General features: G+C 35.9%; 2 protein-coding genes across 2 annotated transcripts in view; both read right to left on the bottom strand.

Moving 5' to 3' along the window:
* Positions 1 to 267: 267 nt before the first annotated feature.
* LOC123664633 (putative endoplasmic reticulum metallopeptidase 1-A) lies at positions 268 to 14,689 on the bottom strand. Its single transcript, XM_045599151.1, has 18 exons — positions 14,601 to 14,689; positions 14,367 to 14,483; positions 12,521 to 12,701; positions 11,708 to 11,866; positions 10,906 to 11,033; positions 9,954 to 10,052; positions 9,139 to 9,283; positions 8,221 to 8,372; positions 7,151 to 7,295; positions 6,672 to 6,792; positions 5,923 to 5,992; positions 4,958 to 5,180; positions 4,687 to 4,868; positions 4,174 to 4,308; positions 3,097 to 3,359; positions 1,464 to 1,576; positions 857 to 1,038; positions 268 to 477 (listed from the first exon to the last, which is right to left on the bottom strand). The coding sequence occupies exons 1-18, from the start codon at positions 14,616 to 14,618 to the stop codon at positions 313 to 315; spliced, it is 2,598 nt and encodes an 865-aa protein (XP_045455107.1). The 5' UTR covers positions 14,619 to 14,689; the 3' UTR covers positions 268 to 312.
* Positions 14,690 to 21,789: 7,100 nt separating this feature from the next.
* Positions 21,790 to 27,896, bottom strand: part of LOC123664753 (insulin gene enhancer protein ISL-1) — a 70,417-nt gene continuing 64,310 nt past the window's right edge. The window contains exons 7-10 of the mRNA XM_045599241.1: positions 26,974 to 27,136; positions 25,934 to 25,936; positions 24,280 to 24,477; positions 21,790 to 22,001 (exon numbers count right to left, since the gene is read on the bottom strand). Of these exons, the coding sequence (XP_045455197.1) occupies positions 21,891 to 22,001; positions 24,280 to 24,477; positions 25,934 to 25,936; positions 26,974 to 27,136 (475 nt within the window). The 3' untranslated portion in view covers positions 21,790 to 21,890. The remainder of the gene's footprint in view (positions 22,002 to 24,279; positions 24,478 to 25,933; positions 25,937 to 26,973; positions 27,137 to 27,896) is intronic.

Below are 27,896 nucleotides of genomic sequence, written 5' to 3'. Positions count from 1 at the left end.
TTTTATTATATGATCACAGCGCCAAGGGACAATAGAGCCGAGACTCCACACGTTCCTAAGAGAAAGGGTCTTGCAGACAGACGGACATCAGTGATCCTATAAGGGTTCCGTTTTTTCCTTTAAAGGTACGGAACCCTAAATATATATATTATAGTGTGAAACAGTAACGCGATCTGCCTTGAAATGACATCTTGCGGCGTAACGTCTCTTGAGAGAAAGGTATGAATATATCTTTAAACATCACATTAATCGCTCTTAACTTAAACTCCATTCTTGTGTCCTTATAAACAGTTTTTTAGTTTGAATTCAAAATTAAAACACATAATTGTCCCTAAAACTGAGGAACGTGGCTACGTTGAAGTATTCGGGCATGGCGGCGAGTAGCGCCTTGTAGTGGTCGGTGAAGTGTGGCGGGTGATGCACGCGGTGGGCGTGGTGGGTCACGTCCGCGAGCGCGGCGGAGTGGGCGCGGGCCTTCTGTGGGCGTTGTGTGTGTGTGAAATGGATTTGAAACATTCATTGTTGTCGTTAACCACGCATTAAATTAACTTTTGTTTGTAAGAATCAAACCACTCGTACCATTGCCATGAACTTGTCAATTATATTAAAAGGTCTTTAGTAATATATTAATTATCGACATTTTTTTTCCGCAATTACGGGTGTAGCGGTGCGAGTAGTCGCCTATAATACCGACGGTTTGCTGGTTCGATTCCCGCTCGGGATCGATTGATGTTCAGTAATAGTAAGATGACCGGGGCTCCTGGGGTGATTGGGGATAGGGTCGGCAGCTAGATGTTACAGACGTCGTTTGCTCGCCGAGCTAGTTGTAAACAAAGGGCTACGGACATGTACTCACGGAGAACGTCAAGCTAAACTCCAGAGGATCCACACGTTCGCTGTATGAACCGACCGCCCGTACGAACACGAACACCGGCCGTCCATCCAGCCAGGCCGTCTCCTGTAGCGGCGCTGATAGCGACCAGTTGGCCAGGCCCACTGCCGGCCGCGGACTGACCGCCAGGGACTCGTAGCCGGGGCCTGCGGGCAAACACATACACTTCAGCCTGGAATATCCCACTGCTGAGCATAGGCCTCTATCCCCATGTAGAAGGACCAGAGCTTAATCCACTACGCTGCTCCAATGCGGCTGATATATTCCCTACTATGAGTAACGATCGCTATCAGGTGTACATGATAACAACCGACGGCTTAACGTGCTCTCCGAGGCACGGTGGGGAAACCCACGAGGACTGCACCCATACACATACATATCTCATAACTCAAACAAACACCCGTCTGCCCTACAGTGGGCAACTTAATGCTTAAGGTAGGTTACAGCCAACTGATAGTCATAGCTACACATTTTTGAAGTAAAAAAATTTCTGTAACAGCTGACTAACGGAATACAGAATAAAATAAAAATATTAAATGATATATCAAGATTGTATGTAAGTTTTTCTTACTCTTAGTCACGAAGTTCAACACACAAGTGTCGTCAGTACAAGTCTTGTTGACTAACTTCAAGGAGTGCTCGAACTGTTCCGGAGGTGACATCCTCACAAACAGACTGTTTATACTAAAAACATACATACAGTATTAAAACATAAATACAAATATAATGGAAACTAAGCTATACGACCCTGTCCATTAATGATTAATGAACATCTTCAGTACTGAAGAATATAAACAAATAAAACTTGTACACTTGTAAAATATTTCATGATTAAGTTTACAGCATTTTAGCGATTTAAGATCATATACACATATATTATGTTATACATACACATATGACATATATCTAATATATAAAATTCTCGTGTCATGGTGTTAAACATTGAACTCCTCCGAAACGGCTCGACCGATTTTAATAAAATTTTGTGAGCATATCGGGTAGGTCTGAGAATCAGCCAACATCTATTTTTCATACCCCTACGTTATAGGGGGGGAGGATTAAGCGGGTTAATAAGATATATGGCAAAGCAACGTTTGCGGGGTCAGCTAATTATGTTATATTTTTAAACGAACATTGATAATGGGTCGATAAGTTTTAGTTTAATTTTATTGTTTCCGGCATTTACATAACATTATGTACAAGCTTTCCTTCGTACATTCAATTTATATGAGACGGCTTCGGACTTCGCTAATATCGCATAGAATTAGAGAGACAAATATTAAATTAATCAATGCGGTTGAGATTACAATCTCAATACAATTTTTAGGTCTTGTGTGGGATTAAAAATTTCGTTAAAAATATTATATAACATAAAGAAAATATTAGTAATTTAATTAATCAACCCTTCACTGTGAACAGCACAAACATTAAAGTTAGAACTTTATATGTTATGACAGTAAACACACAATTTCATGCAAGACATTGCTAAATCTATTAAATGATTGAAAATAATTGATAAGATTTAAATTCATAACACGCTATACGATATTAGGACAGGATAATCTTCATCCTGAAATTTAGTAAGGTGTCCTTGAGGGGGGTTAAAATCACAATGAATAAGGGAACTTTAAAAAAATAAGTTACACTTTTACACGAATAAATATTACGTCAAAGAAGCTATTTCCCCCTCCCTCTTGATTGATTTTGTTATTAACAAGTAGAAGAAGGGAAGATTTATAAACAATCTTCCCTTTTTAGGGTTCCGTACCTCAAAAGGAAAAAACGGAACCCTTATAGCAGGGGTTTCCAAACTTAATCTATCTACTGCCCACTAAGAGAATAAATAATTTTATAGTGCCCCCTTTGAGCAATCTTTTAATGAATATTAGTCGATGTTCACAAGTTGTAATCGAGAGTTCATATAGATTAAATGACAAATCGCCCCCCAAGCCTCTACACAACGCCACCGTTTTTTTTCTAGGTCTCTTACCGCCCTTTAGTACTGCAGCGCCCACAAGGGGGCGTTATCGCCCACTTTGGGAAACACTGCCTTATAGGATCACTCTGTTGACCGTCTGTATGTCATGACCCTTTTTATGTCTCGTCACGCTAGGCCAATACCCCCTTGTATACTTTATGGACGCCCCCCACTCACAAACTACAGCTAACTATAACTATTATTAGTACGTTAGTAATAAAATTACTTATATTTCTCGAACCGCGTCCTGTACAGCGGCATGTCGCAATAAAGTCTCGTCGCACATTTCTCTAGAGTTATGACGGTCAAGTCGCTGTCTTTTATTATCAGACTTTCATTGTTCAGTCGACCGTCTTTCTCGTAATACGGACTGTCTTTGATGGCTTTTAGTGCGTGTGGTACGGAATAGAGATCCGGTCTTGTTATGAGGACGCCCGACACACTTTCTGTTGGCGTTTGGTTTGCGTTGTACGTGGTTACTTGTGTATGCTGAAAACAAAACATTTTTGTTTTAAATAATATCATCGTGAATATCAGAATGGGTACCCCCATCCTCCTAAAGATAAAAAATTAATTAAAATTGAAAATTTAATTGAAAAGTTTAAATTAAAGTTAAATAATTGATTAATATAAAAAATATTAATAATATAAAATAGAAAACATATAATAAAAATAAATATTGAGTAAAGTAAAAAATATAATATTTGTAATTGGAGCGATTTTTTTTTACTCTCGTCCTCTTACAGGGCGGGAGTTTCGCAAAAAGTTTTTGTGAAAATTTATCAAAATTTACTTAAAATAGAAATTATATTCAATTAAAAATAATTACAATTGATGGCTTGAATCAATGTACACAAAGTTATACTGAGCTAGCTTTTCGCTCGCGGTTTTTCCAAATATAGCCTCTGTCACTTGTGTTTGCTGGCAAACGAAAAAAAAACCGACTTCAATTACATCGACAAGTAATACAACGTAGGTTGACGAAAAAATAGTCAAGTAAATACGGACTATCAAATATCACTCCAAAAGTTGTAATCAGATCTCGATGAAATTTAAATGTGACCACATGGTAAACATCGGCTTTCGATTAAATTAAAAATCATCAAAATCGGTACACGCAGTAAAAAGCTATGCGAATTTTCGAGAGTTTCCCTCGATTTCTCTGAGATCCCATCATCAGATCCTGGTTTCCTTATTCTGTTAAAAATAAAAAAAAATTCTTAAAAACCTGAACTTCAAGCGTTTGACAGTTCGCACGACAGAATCAGTCGTATCAGCTGTTAACAAATAAGTTAGTACTCACAAACCAGTAATGCCTCTGAGTGGTCAGTCCACTGTAGGGGTTGAGAGGTATCGCCATGAACACAGCGGACGAGACGAACACACCGCCCAGCACAGCCCGCAGGCGACGCCGAGAGAACAGCAGTTCGATTCCCGACTGAAATTACAATATTTTTTTTATTGTTGGAAAAAAATTCTTTTAAAGTCAGCAGAACACATGCATTTCTGAATGTGTTTCTCTTTTTTTCTGTGAGATTTAGGAACGCAGTTATGTGTTCTTGGCATGATTTTGTTGTCTATGTAAAATTACATGCTCGGTCTTTTCTTCAGTCAATTCTTTAACGCCAGGATATGTGGGACTCGAACGTTGGTAAGTCTCTAAATTCCCATACCCACAAAAAACCCCTGACCTCTCGATGTGTATGGGTGTGTTCGTTTGAGTGTATGTGTATGTGCACGTGTGTGTAGGTTTCGAAAAAGTCAGGTTTACCTTTCGTACATCGTACATATAATAACGGTATCTGTCGCCACTTACCACCACACAAAAGGTCACAATGGTCAGCCCAGTAGTCACGATAGCGATGACATAGTCCGGGTTGTCAGCAGCTGAGCGACCCATTATAGGTATCAGAAACGGTATCAGGCGGAGAGAAAGAGACAGACCGAACATAGCGGCCGGTGTCGCCAGCACCACCTCTAGCAGCAAGTGTTGCCATGCTGGAAATATATATTAGTTTCAAATTGTCGACAAAAACAAGACACAAGAATTTACAAATGGATATTACGAGCTCTTTATTTAATCTTACCTTTCATGTTGCCGTATCTCACGAGAGTTACAGAGATAAAACTTGTAACCGACATCGATAGAAGAGGTACTGTGATTATGTAGCGAATATTAGCCAGGGCCGGGACACAACACAGCGCTAGTAGTGAGACAGACAGCAGAAGCCGCGTGGCCGACATAGCTTGGGACGTTCGGATAGAACGGCTTAGATTGGCCTGAGAACAAGTCGTAACATAATTTTTAACCTATTTCTAAAATAAAAAATCACAGCCATGGATTGTGCCTGTTGCGCTGGCGGTTGCGGGTTCGATCCCTGCACATGACAAACATTTGTGTTGGCCATAGAGGTGTTTACTGTGGTCTGGGTGTTTGTGCCGTCTTTGCTCGGTCCCAGTTGTTATCATGTACACCTGATAGCGATCGTTACTCATAGTAGGGAATATATGCGCCAAATCGTATTGGAGCAGCGTGGTGGATTAAGCTCTGATCCTTCTCCTACATGGGGAAAGAGGCCTATGCCCAGTAGTGAGATATTACAGGCTGAAGCGAGCGACTCATCAGTCAAAAGTTATATTATCATGTCACGATAGCCATGAACATATATATACAAGAACCCGACAACAAGCGTTGGCCAAGCCCACCAGACACAACAGCCGTCTGGTGGGAGGATCCTCCCTTTTAAATGGTGGATGAGGAACTTTACAACCCGTACCACACCGCCCCCAAACCATCATATTTGTAAATGTTACCCTGATATATATCAGAAATCAAAATGGCTCTACTCAAATAGGCCTCAAAAGCACCTTCGAATCGTCATTAAACAAATTAAAAGTATATAATTATAAGTATATATAGTTTTAAGTAAAGCTACCACCGATTCGGAACGTAGATTCTGCAGAGAGGAACCGACAAGAGTCTCCGCAGTTCCTCAGTTATTAATAACAGAATAATCACCTTCCTGGCCAGCCAGCCGTCGTATAAATGTGCCGCGTAGACCGCGGTCACGAGGTGTGGGAGGACGTACAGCGGCAGCACCATCCACTGAGCCGACAGGTATCTGCATTAGTGGACGGGGTTATATTACATTGGGGTTTAGTTGTTTAGGTTTTACTGGTCTGAATCAATGGATTTAAATATTTGTAGCTGCCACTTCTTAATTTCTAAAATCTTTTTTAACAAGCACTGTCACAATTTAGATGTTACAGACAGCCCCTAACGTGAAGGGTCTACTAGGCTTCTTTTAGGAGCTGGGCTGGCACGAATAGTGTCCACAGCCAGTTACGCAAAATAGGCACATTAAGACGTCGAGTTGCGGAAAACAGCCCGTGTTTATCAACATAAACATCAACTGTTTTAAATTGGGATCAAATATAAAATCTTTGCTTTCTATCTTTATTTATTTCTCTCTTTGAAACTCTTCAGGTTTAATATTAAAGTATATCGCTATGTCCTATGCCCAAAGGTTGTCTGGAAGAAATCGCTCTTAGCGATAAGACCGCCTTGTACATCTTTCTTTTCATGTATCACTTTTGTTGTAATGTTTCTTTGTGGTGTACAATAAAGAGTATTTATTATTATTATTATTATATTATGTTGAATAGGTTAATATAAGGGATGAAAATAGCTAAGAATACACTTTATTTTTATTTCTAAATATGTCCCAAGTGTGTGACTTGTCTATGTAAATTGAAGGCAGTTGGTTTTTTCATTTATTTAAGGAGTGCTGTAAGAGTTACCTCATCTGTGTGGTGGTGAGGATCATGATGGAAGTGAGGAATAGGACTACCAGCAGACCGGCAGTCACTGTGAATAATCTCCCCATTGTAGACCACAGTAGACCCATTACCGATGACCTCCCTGAAACGTACATATTTTATATTGCACTATTTATTTTAGGTGGGACACAGCAAATATATTCCTCAATATCTGGAGCAGCCCGACTGGGGTAGTACCTCGACCTTACAGAAGATCACAGCTAAATAATGCTGCTTTCAAGCAGTATTGTGTTCCTGTTGGTGAGTAAGGTGACCAGAGCTCCTTGGGGGGGGGGGGGGGAATAGGGGTAGGGTCGGTAACGAGCTTTCGGATCTATAGGCTACGGTAACCGCTTACCATCAATTGGACTGTTGCTTGTTGCCACATTTGTAATTTAAATTTTTTTTAATAAATCAACAAATAGTCAATTTTAGTCTCAGAAATATAATAAATAACTCACTGAGCCCAAACATCCACAGGAAATACAAGACGCTTGACACGCCCAAAATTCCGACAAGCACATCTACAATAAGGGCGGTATTTCTGGAATATGTCACCAGAAACAATCCTATGTAGTCATAGTAGACAAACGTTGATTGTGGCTCCTGGAAGAAAGAAAGCCTTAAAATATTTGGGGGTGTGAGGAACGGGGTGTTGAGTTCCTCATCTACCCTCACAAAGAGGATCCTCCGACCAGACGGGTGTTATGTCTGGTGGACTGCCTCAACGGTAGTTGTTGGGTTCTTGTATAAATACTTAATCGTTCTGATATCTTTGATATCGCGATGTAGGATCCGTCAGTTTTTAGTTACGTAGTTCGTATGTCGCGCGATAGATGTCTCTACATATAAATTTTGGAAATAAAATAACCTCTAAATGTTACGGTGATGTACAGGCTTTTCAACATATACAGGTGAAGAATTGCCTTCGAGTGCTAACCGAGGCACAACGACAAAAAAAATCTTTGAAATTTTTAATGAAAAGTTTTCTAATTTAAAGATAAAGAAAGGGTCGTCCATTTGTCACGTGATGTTTTTAAGCAACTTTTTATCCCTAGACCAAATGACTGAAGTAAATCTTCTGCACAATAGGCCTGTACTGTCTCTTAGATATACGAAACGTAACTGACTATGAGAGAAAGAGAGAAAGAAAACGTGTGCTCGCATCTCTTTCTTCTCCGTTCGCCTCACCCGATCACACTTTTCGTAACGCTCTCGTCACGCATTCACCAGCTTACTCCCCAAGTCATACGTACGTAAAGAAGTTTTACTTAAAAAAATAATGGATGACCCTAGCATTTTAATGAATCTTATGAATGACCTTTCAACCTTCAAGTATCGCAACAGACCGATTATACCACAAAATGATTACCACACTTCTAAGCCTCGTTGCTTACCATTAAAGAGACACAAAATTCTTTCTTACCCAGCTTCAAGGTCACCGTTCATGATATGTGCCTATAAATTTACTTCAGCCTTACATTTCCCTATAAGCCCTAATAAAAAATAACGTAAATATAAGTTTCCATACCTTAGTCTCCAATATATCACTATCAGCCAGTTCTCTTATCAGCCCCAATAGCATATCCCCAGCGTTTTGTATGACCCCCTCTTGTATGAAATCGGCTTTGTCGTTCCTAGTGTGATACACGTTACCGCCCTTTATGAACGCTATGTCCACACCTGTTAATGTATTTTTAATTTATTTAGGCACAAACAGTTGCATACATTGTAAACAATTTGACAACATTTTTTTGAATATCATATCAAAAATTGACCGCCCCAGCGGGGTTCGAACCCGCGTCTCCGACTGACCGTGTCGAACCCCGCTGGAGCGGTCAATTTTTGATATGATATTCAAAAATGTTTAGAATTCCCAATGTGTGGGTAACACAAAAATAAAATCGTACATATTAATTTGACAACAATTTTAAATCTGTAATCCGCTGTACATACAAAATAACGAGAAACGTAAGGATACATTCAATGTCAAAATCAGTCAAAATGAAACTACAACTTTTTGAAGTAAAACTTCTTTAAACACGTTTGACTTTGGGAGTAAGCTGATGAACGCGTGACGAGAGCGTTACGAAAAGTGTGATCAGGCTAGGCGAATGGAGCAAGAGAGAGGTGCGAGCACATATTTTCTTTCTCTCTTCCTCTCATAGCCAGTAACGTTTCGTTTATCTAAGACATAGTGCAGAGTTATTGTGCAGACGTTTTACTTCAGTCGTGTGGTCTAAAGTGAACTCGTTTTTTCAAACTACAAGGTCAATTTATGGGTAGCGAAAAAAATTAAACCATAGACAAAGTCATCTATGATTGTGAAACAGAAAAAAAATACAAACTTTAACTATTAGACACAATTATTACCCATCGGATAATTTCATCTAAGACTTTATCAGCACATGTTCCTGGCCTTTAAGATTCTAAAGGAAATGTATCTTACCATTTATAGCACCGAAGTCCCTGAAAATCCTAAAATCCGTGTCCGAGGGTATGATCCCCGAAGCAAAGAGTACTTCACCCACACCTTGAGCGTTTGGTCTCCGAGCTGATTTCTTGTACATCTCTAGGACACGAGGGTCTGTCACCTATAACAGTAGTATAATTATATATACCTTTTTTACCATCCATAAATTACGTCATGAAAATTTCACAATTTTTTGACCCCTTCCTTCCTTGTCACAGATGGTCACATTTATGTGACCACTACCTAGTGTGACGTCACATATTTTGTAATAATTTTAGCAGTCTATGTATTGTATGTATCTTCGTCTGTTCCCTCATATCTCCTGACTTGTCATATTTAGACAAGTGAGGTATCATTAGAAGCGACTTAATTGTTCGCTGCTTACAGGTATGTTGTCACATAAAATTGAATGTGGCACCCTCTAAAGGACAAAGTGATGTACTAATTTTTTTGTCACAGTCGGGTTTGTTTGATTTTTTTTATTTCTTGTTTTACACTATATTATTTTTATTTACATTGAACTAACAATTAGAAATATTCTATTTAAAAGTGATGTCAGAAAAAATTTTAGACCCCTCCCCCCAACCCTTAGCTGAAGTAAAAATTAGGAAATGTAAGTCTCTATCTATCTTCACTACCTTATATCACCTATCACTTTCAAGTCACGTTCGCCTCACCCGATCACACTTTTCGTAACGCTCTCATCACGCATTTACCAGCTTAGTCCGAAATTCATGCGAGCGTAAAGAAGTTTTGCTTCATAAAAAAAAATTATTTCCATACTAACATACCTGAAAGAGACTTGGTTTCCCGTTCATGCCGGCTGAATCTAAATTAATGACGTTCATAACTCCCTTAGACCACGGGTGTTGAAGGAAACCGTGACTGGCCTGAAACATAATAATTAATAATAATAATATATATATTATTAATATCTTGTATATAAAATTCTCGTGTGACAATGTTAGTAACAATACTCCTCCGAAATGGCTGGACCGAGTTTTATAAAATTTTATGTGCATGTCGGGTAGGTCTGAGAATCGGTTAACATCTATTTTTCATACTCTTAAGTAAAAATGGGGGAGTAAGGTGCTTATAACATATATGACAAAACTACGTTTGCGGGGTCTGCTAGTATATTTTGCATTGGTTAAACGAAACTACTATCTGCTTGTTTTTTTTTACAGTAATTAATGGTAAAAATAATCTAGTTATTCATGTTGTAATCTGTGGTAAATTAATTATTCAATCTTCAGTACAGCGCCATCTGTCACGCTAAAAAAATTAAATTTGTGTGATGGCCTCTCTTCATTATACCTTGACAATATGTAAAGTTGAAAACGGTTGAAATATAAAATATAATTTTCCAATGCTAATAAGGGTCTTACCTACTAACCGTAATTAAAAATAATTACTAAGTATTGTATAGGGATTTGTGAGAGGGAATTTCAGGAAGTTTTATGTCATTATATACTTTTTTTATATAACTAGGTCGGCAAACAAGCGTACGCTCACCTGATGGTAAGCGACTACCGTAGCTTATAGATGCCTGCAACACCAGAAGCATCGCAAGACAATATCCCCAGATCCCTCCAAGAGCTCTGGTCACCTTACTCACCACAGGAATACAATACTGCTTGAAAGCAGTATTATTTAACTGTGTAACTTATCTCATGTAAGGTCGAGGTACTACCCCAGTCGGGTTGATCTTTACTACAAAATCCTTTATATAATTATACACACCATTAACGGACTTTCTTCAGCGCCATTAAATAGAAAAACGACATTGTGTTTGAGTTTTTCTTTCCTTCTAGACAACTTTGATAATATTTCTGCCATCGCTGAACAGAATACTCCGTTATCTGAGGCTCCTAGAATGCGTATTTTAAATAATAATTATTATAAATATAAATATTTTCTTATATCTATACTAACAGTTTAAAGCTGAAAGTTTGTTTAAGCGCGCTAATCTCAGGAACTACTAGTTCGAATTCAAAAAAAAAAAATGATGATGATGTGTGATGTGACTGAACGAATTTACGTTTTTCGGAACGCCATCTATCGGCTCTAACCCAATAGGATTCCGATAGACGACGACGTTTTCTAACAACGCCATCTATCGATAGATGGCTTTATTTGATTCGTTTATTAACCATTTGATATGGTATCTTTTTCATAGACTAGTAAGACTTTTGTGTCTATTTAGACAGTCGATCTGAAGGAGTAAAGTACAGTCGTGCGTCAGAGCTGACACACACATTTTATTTTACTGTTGAATAGACTAATGAAGGCCTTAAGGCTGTATAATATTTTAGTACATTTTTTCCCCAAATTAGCGCAGGTTAACGTGTCTGTGGAGCACAGCTAATATTGAGGAGAGGAAAGATTATATTATGTAGTTTATATTATTATATTTGTTTTGTAGTTCAGTAGTTCCAAAGAGCAACACGTTCAAACAAATACACTCTTCAAATTTATAATATTAGTATGGACAGGGATCGGGCTTATCTATACTAGAATCATATACTACACAGTTAATTCTTACCCATAGCAAATGGTACTGAGTCATAATGGCAGTTGACAAGCAGGGAGGTCCCAATGGTTCCGTTGGGAAAGCCGCTGTCGCCCTCCAGTACTGCGATAATGTTGGATATGTTATGGTATATGTTCACGTGAGGCGAATTGAATGCCAGCCAGTAGTCGCCTGCAAAATAATTTAATGTAGTAATATGTTTATGATGAGTCTTCCCAATAATTTAACAACCGCTCTGGTGGTGCTAGGGGGTGCGAATAGACATCTGAAACACCGATATTTGTATTTATAGAAATATTTATTCCTGGTTTGGATGTCTGTTTTGGCCGTCTGTCCCGGGTGCTATCATAAATACCTGATAGCGATCGTTACTCATAGTAGGGAATATATCCGCCAGCCTGCAGTGGAGCAACGTAAACGAGTAGCGATTGCTATTAAATGTCTCTGATTTCGAAATGAAATTAAAATTTCGCCATAAGATTACACACACACACAAAAAAATAAAAAAATAAATAAAAGAAAGTTCATCATTTCAGCCTACCACAGTCCACTGCTGGACATAGGCCTCCGCAAGTTCACGCCGAAAATGGCGTGAACTCAAGTGTTTTGCCCATAGTCACCACGCTGGGCAGGCAGGTTGGAGACCGCAGGACTGGCTTTGTCGCACCGAAGACGCTGCTGCCCCTCTTAGGTCTGTGAATTTCAAAGCCAGCAATTATATGGTTATCCCGCCATCGGTCGGCTTTTTAAGTTCCAAGGTGGTAGTGGAACTGTGCTATCCCTTAGAATTGATAATCAGACATTTGTAAAACTGATTTTACTTACCAGAAGCAAACTGCCAATCAGTTCTAACCGGCAAATTGGCTTTACTCGCAATTTCATCAACCATGTCTTTTATATCTTTCGTTTTTTCAAGATGGTACTCAGTTCCCGCCACTCTAGGCTTATCACCAAGTATACGATGGAGGTATTTCCTGGCGGTTGCCTCACTAAATGTATTAGAATCCTGAAATGATTGCAAAACACTTGTATGAGCTACACCAGTGGTTGTTAACCTTTTAGCGATGAGAAAACATTTTTCAAAATGTATATTTTGCCACTGACGAACAACTGTTTTTTCGGTAAAATCTGAAGTACTTATAGTCTAGCGAGACTCACTATCAATCTGCCCCCTCGTTTCACCAACCTTTTCGGGTGCTTCAACGGACCATAAGTAGTGTAAGTAAATGTTTGCCATCAACGGCAAATGAACTCGCGGTCAGCATTACCAGTATATTCTTGTGACTGTTGCGACAATGTATTGTCTTCATCATGCAATTATACGATTTTAGAATATTTCAGTGTACAGAGGTAAACGTCCTAACGCAACCTTAAGGAGATGGGTGTGTCTGAAAAACAGCTCTGTATGGGATAGTGATTTTGTGTCATATTATGTTGAGACACCTTGTTTTGTTACAAATGATATCCACGATTGTTTTGTTAATTTCTTTTAGTTGTTTTTTATATATACAACTAAGTCGGCAAACAAGCGTACGGCTCACCTAATGGTAAGCGATTACCGTAGCTTATAGACGTCTGCACCACCAGAAGTGTCGCAAGCGCGTTGCCGACCTTATCCCCGACCCTGTCCTGGAGCTCTCTATACTCATCACAGGAACACAACACAATTTGAGGGCAGTATTATGTAAATGTGATATTCTGTAAGGTCGAGATACTTCCTCGGTCAGGCTGTTCCAGATTTTGGAGCAGGATATTTCCCTACCTCAGTTTATTTATTTATTTATTTTCGATACTAATATTATAAAGTGAAAAATTTGATCGTTGATTTGCATTGAATAGGCTCCGAAACTACTGAAGCGATTTGAAAAATTCTTTCACTGTTGGGAAGCTACACTATCTGAGCGTGTCATAGGCTATATTATTATTATATTTTTAATTTGGGAGAAAAAATGATTTTAAAATTGTTGTTAAATCCACGTACGAAGCCGGGGTGGAATGCTAGTTTATTATACCTATATGTGTTGGCGGACCCTTTCCCATGTCAAAAATACGATTCTACGAGTCTACTTTATTTCATAAATTGTATTAGCGCGATATTACATTGTAAATTTCGTGTTTAAACTTATTTGTCACAACATATAACGCGAAATATGAGACGAAATGTTCATATATCGTTCGATTTTACGAAAAAGGAACGATGCTTCCATGTTTGGCGCGATGTCTATCAGACGGTCGCGCTACATCCATTTTTATTCTTATTCAAGTCGTCTAACTACATTCTGACTAACATTACTATTGTTGAAGTATGTTAGAATTTGTATTTATTGAAATATTGTTATCGAGTGTAACGTTAAAGCTATTGATAAAAATTAAAAGTTTTGTAAAATTAAAGTTATTGTTTTGTATCGAAAATAGATTTATTATGAAATGGATAAATCTATTTTCTATTAATAAATAATATATAATAATAATAATAAATAATTTTCTAATAATCTATTTTATTATGCCTCTTCTAGTGAATTATTTTATTTTGGCAACAAATAAATTGTTAATTTTTTTTTCATTAAAAATTTTTTTTTCATCTACAGATAAGTAAAACCCTCTTTTTCTAGACATGTCGAGGGACTATGTTTGATAATATGTATTGAACAGTTTAGAGTAATATACTCACATCCTTTGATATATCCTTTTCCTGAACAACACTCGGCAGATCGTCTTCAATCGCTTTAGTTAAGAACAAAAGCAGAAGATAGAAGACAAACAATAATATTATATATGGACTCGGCACCTACAAAATAATTATGGTTTGTAGATGTATTTGTATTCATTTTTTAGTATTATTTTATTTATAAATCTACTAAAGTTGAACACTAAAAACTATTGAAATAATGGGGTTGTTTCGTACTGTGTGATGAGAAGGCATTTTTGAAGTGAGACTTCTTTAGAGACTTTTCCATAAATTACGTGAGGTGTTTTTTTAAATTTTCTGTCCCCCCCCCCCCCATTTCGTGAGATTTTATTCAACCCCCTCCCCCATCCCCCATTCTCACGTGAAATTTTTCAAAATGTGGGTTTCTTACGTAAACGCGTTGGATTGTTATTGTAAAAAAAAAATGCTTTGTGCTTTGACAAACTAAAACAAATATGGTGGTTTGACAGTCAGTAGTAGGAGTAACGTCGAAGTAGTAGTAGTAACGTCGAAGTAGTAGTAGTAACGTCGAAGTAGTAGTAGTAACGTCGAAGTAGTAGTAGTAACGTCGAAGTAGTAGTAGTAACGTCGAAGTAGTAGTAGTAACGTCGAAGTAGTAGTAGTAACGTCGAAGTAGTAGTAGTAACGTCGAAGTAGTAGTAGTAACGTCGAAGTAGTAGTAGTAACGTCGAAGTAGTAGTAGTAACGTCGAAGTATGAAAGAAATTATTTTCTTTCGAACGAATTAGCGAATGATCTTAATCCTATTACGATTACGCTTAAGATTAAATCTTAAGCATGTACAATCTGGTTTAAATGAACCAAAATAGTATATATATTTTTTATTTCAATCAGAAAAAAATTGCGTGATATGAGCCGATTTCTCTCCAACGTAAGATTAGATGAGTATGACGCGACCCCCCCTCCCCCCCTAAACATCTCACGTATTTTATGAACGCCCCTTTAGAATCATTGTAATTTGAAACTCTATGAAACGAAAATGAAAGAGTAACGATAAAGAAACACATAAATGTATAGGAGAGAATGAGATAGAAAATATTACTGCTCAAAATGCGTAAGCGACGCGGTATGCATGGCGCTAGCTTCCTACGACTTTTTAGAAGTTTCACTTGTGCCGTGTGAATTGCACAATTTTTTTTTAAATTTTTTTTTATATATTTCTTATTAAAATTACTGCCTTTCTTGATTAGTGACATTGATTTTTTTTTTAAATATTGTATCTGTAAGCAGTGTATGCCTAAAATAAAGCTGTCTTCAATTTCTGAATAATTTAAAATATCTAGCTGCTTATTACTACTTACTACTTAGTGCCATGAGTCTGTGATTTGATTATGCTTTTTAAAATATCTTGCTGCTTATTACTACTTACTACTTAGTGTCATAATCTGTGATTTGATTATGCTTTCTAATGGTAAAAAAAATATATTAATATCACCGACATTCTCTTATAGTTCCACGGTAACATTCATAAGTTCACCCTTGATAATTACAATTTTTTTCTAAGCTTTACAAGTTTCTAATATAATAAAGGATATTTATAAAATTGACTCGGAGGAAATGATGACAAATATTTGTCAATTTTTAAATTTTGCTTTAGCTTATTGTTAGTTAATGTTTCAATGTTGCTAAAGCAAAAAAAAAATCAAATATTTTATGCCATGATTATAAAGTCAGTTGAGGGTATTAAGGCAAATATTTTTATATAATAGATTTTTTGTTGTTCCTTATTCACAGACATTATAATGTAAATGTGATACCTAGGACAACTAAAATTAGTTAAGTGAACTATTTGAGAACAGTTGGAAAACTTTCAGTGACTTTTCTTTTACTTTTCTAATATTGGTTAGTATTAATACTGTCTTTAGTTACAAAAAATGAGGGTATAATAGCATCATCATCTATAATAATGTGAAATGGAATGAATTTAAATGATTTATTTTACCATTATAATAGCTATATTATCTAACATTAAGCCTATCCTAATCATGCTACCATGCATCATGCATCTGTAAATCAATGAGTATTATGTAAGGATCATAAATAAAATATAGGTCCAATATTATTATAGTGTTCTTGCTGATTAAATTAATTATAAAAAGCATGCATTGCTAATTAGTTATTGAAATATTAACCCGATGCGATGGTTTTTCTTCGTGATCATTAACTCCAATGGTCGGGAGACGAGGATATGTTTGTTTTTGTCTCTGTAAATATTAAGCACACTACTGCAGTTAGTGCAAACAATAAAAATTTATTAGTATACATAATTTGAAAGAAACATATAACAAAATTTATATACTCTATAAGAACTAACTAAGTGCAGTGTTATTTATTTTGTTGTAATTTAATTTCGAAGAAACATTTCCTTAATTTTTCAAGTCATTGGTGACTGCTTCACTGTTGAGCCATTAAAGTGACATATTTTAGTATAAAATCATTTACTTCAGTAACTCAAGTAATCAATAAACGGTGTTACTTAAATTTCTTATTAGAACATTGCTCTATTCCATAAAAATTATATGTTGTGTAAATCGATTACTGTATCAATATGTAATAAAGATAAACTAATCCGCTATTTTGTAGAATTTCCTAAGATATTAGCTCTAAAGTGAATACAATTATATATTATAACTTATTTACTTTATAATAGCGAAAAGTTACCGACGACATATACCTACGTATTTAAAAAAATAATTATAGTTTTATTAACTTACCGATGACATTTTTGCTTTACCGATTATAATTATTTACGTAAATATTATTGCAAATACGCATCACAGTAATTGATTGCTTTTTGTTACAATTATACGTAATATAACGCTTTTTATAATTTATTTGAGAGTAACGAAAAATAAATTTCGAAAGTGAAAAACAACTACCATCACCCACTTGACGTAGTACTATGACTATGACCACAGAGTATAGTAATACTTACAGAAAACTATGACTCTTTGACTATGAGTATCTGACGTATCTGTATGACCTATGGCTATGACATTGACATATTTTCTTAGCTAGTGTCATTTGCAAAAGAAGATCGCCAGCCTTCAAAATACTCTTAAAAAATTCATGAATATATAAGTTTTATTTTTACAAACCGAATATATATTTATATTATAAAAATAAATTTATAAACATGTAATAAAAATGTTGTTATAATTACAGAAGAAAAATTTAGATAAAGACATATTATTGCAAGCTGGTAGCACTAAATTATTTTGACTTTAACTTGATATTGTTAACTTCATCTCATATTTTAATTAATTGTTTATTGTTAGTAATTGTTAATTTTATTTAATTTTTCAAGGTCAAAGTAGTGCGTATTTCATTTAAATTAAGTAATATTAATGTAAATTGTTAAGAAAAAACCATTTTGCAAATACTTCAATTAATTTAACTAAAAGAGATAAGAAAATTGATAAATAAAATATAAATTATAGATAATAATAAATTTTAAACACATTTTTTTATTTTATTTAAATATATTAACATTATTATAACATTTTAACAGCATTGAAGGTTATTGAATCAAATAATATGGCGTTGTATAATTACTAGCTATTTGATAATTATCTTAAATTAATGTAGCCCAGCAGGCCCGCGACGCGTTGGCGCAATGATCACAGCATTGTTTGTGGCCGTTGCGCTGACGATTGCGGGTTCGATCCCTCTCCAAATTCAAAAATTGGTCGTTGCACTTGCAATTGCTTATGTTATTCCCGTTTTAGACAAAAGGCTTTCTTGAACTAAGCGTTTGAGTGTTTCAGGTTTCCTCGACACAAAATTTCATCGTGATGCATTTATTTATTTATTTATTTACACTTTTGCAACAGGTTTTATTACATCATGTATTCATATCGTCAGGCATTTATCGTGTTACTAGCTATGCCCGCGGCTTCGCCCGCGTTGAAATTAGTGTGTCACAAAGTTTTCCCGGCAAACTTCCAGTGAAACTCATCAGAATCGGCTTAGCCGTTCCGTAAACCTTCCTCTTGCTAGTGGTGGAGCCCTCTCTCCAATGGTGAAATCGCATGAAAATGCGTTCCGTAGATTTTGAGCGAATCGATTACATACACTTTTGGGGACTTTGTTTTTTAATACACTAACTGTTGCCCGCGATTACGTCCGCGTGGTTATGAAGATATGCATTACTATTAAGATGTTTAACGCAAATTATTTTTTTATTTCAGTCACTTGAAATGCTTATTAGACTGAGTAACTTTTTAAAAGGCACAATTTAGTATAATTTAATATTTAGTTATTTTTATAAAACCTCTATACACCACATTTTTAGTTTTATTTTCAGGCTGCAGTATAAATAACCTATCAGGCGAACTTATAGCTGCTGTATATGTTTCATACAAACTATCAACCCCAATTAAACCCCCTTAGCGGTGGAATATCGTAAAATCCGTTTTTAACGAATGTCTGCTAACTATAATCTACCTCCCCGCCAAATTTTATCTTTGTCCAACCTGGATGGATTGACCATCTAGCAGTTTTTGAGTTCTCGTGATGAGTGAGTTAGTGAACTTTCTCTTTAATATATATAGATTACGATGTATTATTTGGACACCTCCTCACCATCTATAGAGCATATATTTTAAATTTCAAGTCTCTTACTTCAAAAATACAATACTTTCATACAAACTTCCGACCCCAGTTTTATCCCCTTAGGGGTCGAATTTCATAAAACCCGTTATTAGCGAATGTTTAAGCCCTATAATGAACCTACCTACTAAATTTCAAGTTTGTAGCTGTTATAGTTTCGGAGATTTCGTGATGAGTGAGTCAACCTACCATCCCCCGTTTTAACCCTAAAAGGGAGTTGATTTCTAAAGAAACATTATTTGGACACCTTCTCATCATCTATAAGGCCATATCATCATTTTAAATTTCAAGTCTCTTACTTCAAAAACATGGGACTTTCACACAAACTTCCAACCACCGTTTTTTAGGGGTCGAATTTCGTAAAATCCATTCTTAACGGATGTCTACACCCTATAAAGACCCTTTCTGCCAAATTTCAAGTTTATAGGTGTCATAGTTTCGGAGATTTCGTGATGAGTGAGTCAACCTACCATCCCCCTATTTAACCCCAAAAGGTAGTTGATTTCTAAAGATACATTATTTGGACACCTTCTCATCATCTATAGAGCAACAATTTTAAATTTCAAGTCTCTTACTTCAAAAATATAGGACTTTCATACAAACTTGCAACCCCCGTTTTACCCCCTTAGGGGCCGAGTTTCGTAAAATCCGTTCTTAGCGGATGTCTACGTCCTATAGGAGCCTACCTGCCAAATTTCAAGTTTTTAGGTGTTATAGTTTCGGAGATTTCGTGATGAGTGAGTGACCTTTCGCTTTTATAGATATTATAGATTATAGATTATAGATAAGTAGGTATTACTTTTTATGTATTTTTTACTTCAACACAAGTTTACTAAAGGAAATACGCGAAATAATAGACAATATATATTTAGGTACTCAATGTTTTATTAATATTATGCTCAAAATCTAAGAAGTGTATAGTTTAAACTACAGAATAAATTAAACATCTGGTAATCTCTATCCAAGATTAGTACAACACCCTTTTTTTGATCACGTGAGTATGAAATAAGAGACACTTGAATTTTACACAATAACATTCTTTTTAATACCTTGTTGTGAAAAATAAAAGTAAAAAATTAAAAAAAAAATCTATGGATTTACAAATGCGGTTTGAATAAAGGGTTGTGTTTTGTGCATTAGCATAAACGTTTATCTCATTTAAAATACGCTTATATAATAGTCTGCAGGTAAATGTAAGTTATATCTAAGTTTATACACTTTATTTACACGAAATTTATATACAACACTAAAAGATCTCAGTGAATGAAAGGCGTTATTAAATACAAAATTAAATACATTTTTAAGTTACTATAAATTAGTGGTAAACATCACATAAATTGTAAACGTTAAATAATTCTAATTAAAATATTGTTTAAGTACGATTTATAAGTATTTATATAGAAAAATAAAAACTTAAAAATAGTAAATTAAATGATAATTTTGTTTGTTTACAAAAATTTTAGTTCATTATTTAATGAAAAAAAAAATGTTATGAAAGTTGTCGACAGTTCAATGTGTTAATCTGCCAAGTTCACTTTTGGATTAAAAAAGGCTTTTGTAATAATCAAATTTTAGACGTTATGTTGAAAATGATATGAGAAGATTAAGAGTAGTACGGAAAAGAGAGAGACAAAAAACTTTAAAATAGATAAAAATGGAGAAGAACTTACTGATACTACCCCATAGAATACAATGAAATTACAAAATAAAGATAGTGAACAGAAATCTTTTATGTCATAAAATAGAAGGTGGTCCTAATACTGATACGGGATTTCCCCTTTTTTAAGTACCCTTACTAAAAAGTAGTAACCAAATTTTATGCAGATAGTGAGAATAAAACAACGCATAAAACATAACCGCTAATTTTAGCGGTTATTTTTATTATCATACAGTTAATAAATAAAATTGTGTGTGTCAACTCCGTCGCACGACTGGAGTTTACTCCTACAGATCGACTGTCTAAATAGGCACAAAAAAGGCTTACTAGTCTAAGAAAAAGATTAATACCATATCAAATGGTAAATAAACGAATCAAATAACGCGTTATGGCGTTATTGGAAAACATCGTAAGGCCATCTCATCATCCGATAGATGGCGCACAAGAGCGTAACCTCCTTTTACTCCTCATATTTTTTTCATACCGGGATACAAAAATCGATTCTGAAGGAGTAAACTCCAAAAGGTCCAAAGTAAAAGTCACCTTTACTTATTTAAACATTATCTGTAAGATTTGAAGACTTTTAATCTGACACAACTACTCGTACATCAGAAAAAACAAAATCAGGGGAGGGGTTAAAAAATGAAGTTGAAAGATTAACAAATTAGGGTGACGACGTTTATTTCATTTAGGTTTAAAATCGTGATTATGTTACTGTTACCTGACAAGTCAATCTTACACTATATATTACAATATTTTGCACTGACCCTTGAATCACACTTTGAAACACAATTTTCAAATAGCAAAAACCCTTATTCAATAATCAGTTAAGGTAACTCAAGTCCTATCGAAATCTATATGGTGTTAACATACCCAAAAATATATATTTTTTAAACCAATATTTAAATATGTTGTATAAAGAAATGATCGGACTTTTTTAATAATACGTCATAAAGAACCAGAAATACTTATCATACGATTATCGTAAGGCGATATCGAGGCATTTATAGTAATAAAGTCTCATATCACTTGAATATTATTATATGTCGAGAATTGTTCCTAAATTGTTAATAATAAAAGTCTATAACTGTCCCTTTCTAATATCGTATATTAGATGAGACAGCATTGTATTCGCTGATTATAGCTGTATTTACTTGGTAGACGTTAGAAATGTCTGTATCTGTCTCCCTCGAACATGGGGGGTTAGGTGAGACGGCACTAGGGGGAGGGGGGCAGGCTGTCGTCACTTTCGAGGTAAGTGACGTAGTTGTCTTCGCCACCGTGAGCTGGTCGAGGCGGTGGAAGCGAGGGTATGTCGTAACCGTGCATCTGAAATGAAAAAAAGAAGTAAATTATTTAATCTAATTAGCATTCAGCCTGTTACTTAACGTGCTCTTCGAAATGCGGTGGGGAGATCCACAAGGACATACATTCAAACCGGAAAGAAATAAATCGGTATTTTAGGCGACTACTTACACCACTACACCGTTGTTGTATGTAATTAAGTCAATGTATATTATAAATTAGGGTTAAATATCCTTCTCCACTTAGTCAGGATTCTAAGCGCAATAAAAACAGATATTTTTTTTATTATTTCTACAGGCGTTTGTTTTTGGTTTGGATGCCTTGAAGCCGTGCCTCGGATCAGTCTTGCACTGAGTCGTCAGTTGTTTTCATTAAAAAGCTCTAGGCAGAGAATTTTTTCGTAAACCCACTGTTGAATAGAGTGGAAGTTAGGCTACATGGAGGAGTCTTTGATCATCAGTATGCTGTTTATGTACAGTTCAATTTGATTCGTTAGATCCAAAATGTAAATGTATGATCCAAAATGTAGTTCGTTTATTAAATCCACAACAAAAATAAATTACTAGTGGAATAACAAATTAAGGTTGGATTTGAGATTAAGGTCACTGACACTGAGTTTTCTAGACATTGCGTACAATGACATTAATTCACTTATTTGTATGATCTATATCACACATAAATTAAAAAATTTCACACCTCCAAGATTATTAGCAAAGGAAGTCGTTATGAGGTAACAAAAACGCGTTAATCACTTTGTTAAATTGGAACGTTTTGAAGGAAACTCGTCTTAGACAAGATCACTTGATTGTTATCAATTATCAAATGTTCTGGATAATGACCGTTACTTATTTTGTCATTTTGAGATAATTTACCTTAATTCTCACAGTTAATTAAATTATAAATTGCTTGATAACACCAGAAAAGTTTTTGTTCTATAGTGTTTTTATTTCGAAACTAGCTAAGCCTGCGACTTCGTACGCGTGCAGTTTAACAAAAAAGTTATTTTTCAGTTCGCAGAGTTATAAAATAAATAAATTTCTAAAATAAAAGTAGCCTAAGTTACACCTTATTACATCAGCTATCTGCCAGAGAAAGTCCCGTTTAAATCAGTCCAGTCGTTTCAGAGATAAAAGCGGTTCAGAGAAAAAAGCGGTTATTTTAATATTGCAAACAGACACTCCAATTTTATTTATTTGTCTATACAATAGTAAAGATTAATTTTGTGATACAAAAAGGTATGTATTTAAATCTACTCATTTCACTGTACCTACCTAATGAACTATAATATAGTAGTATAATATAGTAGTGTAGTATAATATAGTAGTGTAGTATAATATAGTAGTGTAGGTTAATATTATTAACCTGGATACGACATTGCAAGGCATATACGCGCCAAAATGTTTTCCATAACTTTTATTCCTTAACATATTATCTCTTACCACAAAGAAAATAATTTAGAAGATTATTAGCTACATTATATGCTTACAAAATCGATTAGATATTTATTATAAAATGTTTTGTAAACTGTTAGGTTTACTAGGCTACATTTTAAACATAATTCTCACGAGAGGGATCACATTACACCTAGTATCCATGATACACGCTTCTCCTACATGGAGAAAGAGGTCTATGCCCAACAGCGGGATATTACAGACTGAAAGCGAATGCGGGTTTTTGTTTAATTTTTTCTTGTTTTAACACTATATTATTTTTATTTACATTGAAATAACTATCGGTTCAGCCTGTAATATCCCACTACTGGGCATAGGCCTCTTTCCCCATGTAGGAAAAGGATCAGAGCATAATCCACCACGCTGCTCCAATGCGGGTTGGCGGATATATTCCCTACTATGAGTAACGATCGCTATCAGGTGTACATGATAACAACCGGGACCGACTGCTTAATGTGCTCTCCGAGGCACGGTGGGGAGACCCACAAGGACTGCACAAACACCCAGACCACGGCAAACACCTGTATGGCCAATACAAATGTTTGTCATGTGCGGGAATCGAACCCGCAACCGCCAGCGCAACAGGTACAATCCATGGCTGTGACCGCTGCGCCAACTCGGCGTCTATATTAAATTATTGCGGCGTATTGAAATAACTATAGATATATTCTATTTTAAAATGTGACGTCATAAAATTTTCGACCCCCCCTCATTTTGGGATTGCTAGTTAATTTGCTACCATGACTCTTTTATTATTTTTGAAATGTAAATTTTTTTGACGTTCGTTAAACGGGTGTCACCTTATGGTGAAATAAACGGCTGACTTGTCGAGAGGATATTTGTATGTGTACCTGATTGACGAGCTGCTGGAAGGCCGCGGTGTGCTGCGGGGCGCGGTCGAGGTCGGCGTGCAGCGCGAAGTCCGACAGCGCCTTCCAGGGCGGCTGGTAGGCGGTCACCTCCAGCGCCAGCGAGCCCGCCTCGTGCCGCACCGGCGACCCCGCCACTAGCGGCACGCCCATGGACATGTAGCCCAGGCGGCGGCCTTCCTGTACCGCGCTTGGCGTCAGTGCTTGTGATGGCTATCATCATTACAGCCTATACAGTCCACTGCTGGACATAGGCCTCCACAAGTTTACGCCAAAACTAAACGTGAACTCATGTGTTTTGCCCATAGTCACCACGCTGGGCAGGCGGGTTGGTGACCGCAGTAATGGCTTTGTCGCAGCGAAGACGCTGCTGCCCGTCTTCGGTCTGGTTCCCGTGGGTGTCGTAAGAGGCGACTAAGGGATAACACAGTTCCACTACCACCTTGGAACTTAAAAAGCTGACCGGTGGCGGGATAACCATCCAACTGCTGGCTTTGAAATACACAGGCCGAAGACGGGCAGCAGCGTCTTCGGTGCGACAAAGCCAGCCCTGCGGTCACCAACCCGCCTGCCCAGCGTGGTGACTATGGGCAAAACACATGAGTTCACGCCATTTTTGGCGTAAACTTGTGGAGGCCTATGTCCAGCAGTGAACTGTGATAGGCTGTAATGATGATAATGATGATAAGGTACTGAGGTGGGGCACAGCAGGACACATCCCGCTTAAAATCCAAATTCCGAGGAAGTATCTCCTTACAAAAGGTCACAGCTAAAGCAGTGTTGTGTTCCTGTGGTAAGGTAGTCAGAGCTCTTGGGTAGGGTCAGTTGTAGGCTTGGCAACGCATTTGCGATGCTTTTGGTGTTGGAAGAGGTAAACTTCGGTAACCGGTTTCTATCAGGTGAAACTAGCTAGCGTACACTTGTTTGCCCACTCAATTTGTATAAAAAAAAAATGATTGCTAAACTCTATTGATTAGTATACAGTATGTGCTTTAATTTGAAAAGGGCTGTGCTTTATTTGGTTCCGGTTTATTGCAAGTATAAGAAAAATCGATTTCAATCCATAACTTAGTTTACTCTAGTATTATTAATATACTCTATCAATATTATATATTTTGATCGAACCTTCTGTTCAGAAATGTTGCCACATAATTGTGTTTGCTCGCAAACGAAAAAAAACCGACTTCAATTACATCGACGAGTAATACAACGTAGATCGACGAAAAAATAATCAAGTAACTACACGTTATCAAAGATTACTCAAAAAGTAGTTATCAGATCTCAATAAAATTTATATGTGACCACATGACGAACATCACCTTCCGATAAAATTAAAAATTATCAAAATCAGTACACCCAGTAAAAAGTTATTGCGGATTTTTGAGAGTTTCCCTCGATTTCTCTGGGATCCCATCATCAGATCCTGATTTCCTTATCATGGTATACCAAACTAGGGATATCTTCTTTCCAACAAAAAAAGAATTATCAAAATCGGTACATCCAGTAGAAAGTTATGCGGTATAATTACAACGTAGGTCGACGAAAAAAGCGTCAAGCAAAAACGCATTATTAGATATAACTCGAAAAATAGTTGTTAGATCTCAACTAAATTTAAATGGGAGCAATTGACACACACCACCTTTCGATTAAAAAAATTTTGTCGAAATCGGTCCACACGGTCAAAAGTTCTGAAGTAACATACAAAAAAAAATACAGTCGAATTGAGAACCTCCTCCTTTTTTGGAAGTCGGTAAAAAAGCAATTAAATTGATTGGTAACGCATCAAAAGATTCACTAGATTATCTTAAGAAATTTCAAGATTGGAAACAGTTAGTACTTTTTTATTACGAAAGATAAAGATCCATATAAAACACACATTCGCTTAGATGAGTTAATACATAGCATTCGATTGCTTAGATTGTTAAGGAAAATCGAAATTATAACATAAATCAAAACCGCTCGTATCGTCATAAAAAATCTATCCAGTTTATTTTAGTATTGAGTCGTTACAACGTTGAATGATTAACAGCCGAATAAAAATGTTTACTTCTGCATTTGCACTAGAATCATTAAGTATGATGATAAATGCCGCTACAGATACGAAATGTAGATAAGACAGAAATATTTATTATTTCTTTTAAATTTCTTGATAGTAATTATATTTTGAGAATCATGTTATATCTCCTACAATGCAACTGAAAAATTGATGTCAATAAAGAGCACTAAATAAACGATAGTATGTGTATGTTATAATATATTTATATATATGAAAAACTTAACGCTAGAATCTCAGAAAACGTTTAAGGATTTTAAGACCACTCTTACGATGTTATTGTTGATTAGATTCTGAAACCTACACGACGTTTCATAGATACAATTAATAAAATCAAAATTTTAAGAACTGGTACACCTTGGATATGTGTTCACTTTAATTCTAGTTTCTTTTGTACCTCATTGTTTTATGCGCTATTAATGGGGACAATCTCTCAATATCTTGTATCCGCCTATCTACATACCAATTTCTATCCCAACTAACTATTACCATGTGAAACAGTAACTATCTTCCACACAGCTATCTTCAGAATCTTTATCATTTATAATATAAGTATAACTGGAAATGTTAAATATATAAATATTTATTCTCTGATCTATCTGATTATCCGATTCTATGATCACCTTCTCTTGTTGCATTTGCATCTTCAACTGCATCGTCTTCTTCTTGTCTTTACACCGTTTGTTCTGGAACCACACCCTGATGACCCTCGGACTGAGGCCTGTCATCTCGACGAGCTGTTCTTTCATCAACGCATCTGGTCTTGGATTAGCGGCGTAACAAGTTCTGTGAAATTCAAATTACTTCGTTAATTACTAATCATCATGAATAATAAAAAAAAAAGATAATTACGCTTATTAACAGTCGTTTGAAACATCTGCAAGAAATACTTGAAACATTTTAAGAATATAGATAGGGGAGAAACGTAAATTCAATAGGTACAGAGTTTTAGTGACCAAAAGTTTTTTTTTTTTTGTTATCGCAGGGGAACCCGTTTATGGGTGATATCCAGGACGCCCGGGTAGGCGGTCCTAGACCGTATGTCGGCTTCAACACTTGGGGGTGCACTACCGACCAAACCCCTGCGGGAGCCTTCAGCCGCTTTAGTGACCAAAAGTTTTGACTTTGAGTTATCTTCACAACTTTATTGTCTTAATTCCAACAAATTCACAAAATTAACTCGCAATTATTCAAAATCTCAATTTACATAATCACTCACTCAAATAATTATTTGATTTAAGCTTGAAACGGCAACAAAAAGCGAAAAAAAAAAACAATTATACATTATGTTAGTCTATCATTACTATGAAATTAACCGACCCCAATGAGATGTTATCGAAATATATAAATTATGTTGTTTCATTTATATTCTAAAGCGAACCACGCTAAACCAGATACTTTAACATACGAAACGTCAAAATATCTAATTTAATTAGTATTACGAAATTGGTAAATTCAATAACTTAATTAAACCTAATACTGTTTTAAAATGTAGCAGGTCGATTGCATTTGACGATTTAAAAAAAAGAAACCTAGAGACATTAAT

This window comes from Melitaea cinxia, chromosome 22 (genome assembly GCF_905220565.1).
Source record: "Melitaea cinxia chromosome 22, ilMelCinx1.1, whole genome shotgun sequence".
Lineage (NCBI taxonomy): Eukaryota > Metazoa > Arthropoda > Insecta > Lepidoptera > Nymphalidae > Melitaea > Melitaea cinxia.
The sequence above is the reverse complement of the archived record's forward strand: the minus strand, read 5'-3'. Positions and strand labels throughout refer to the sequence as shown.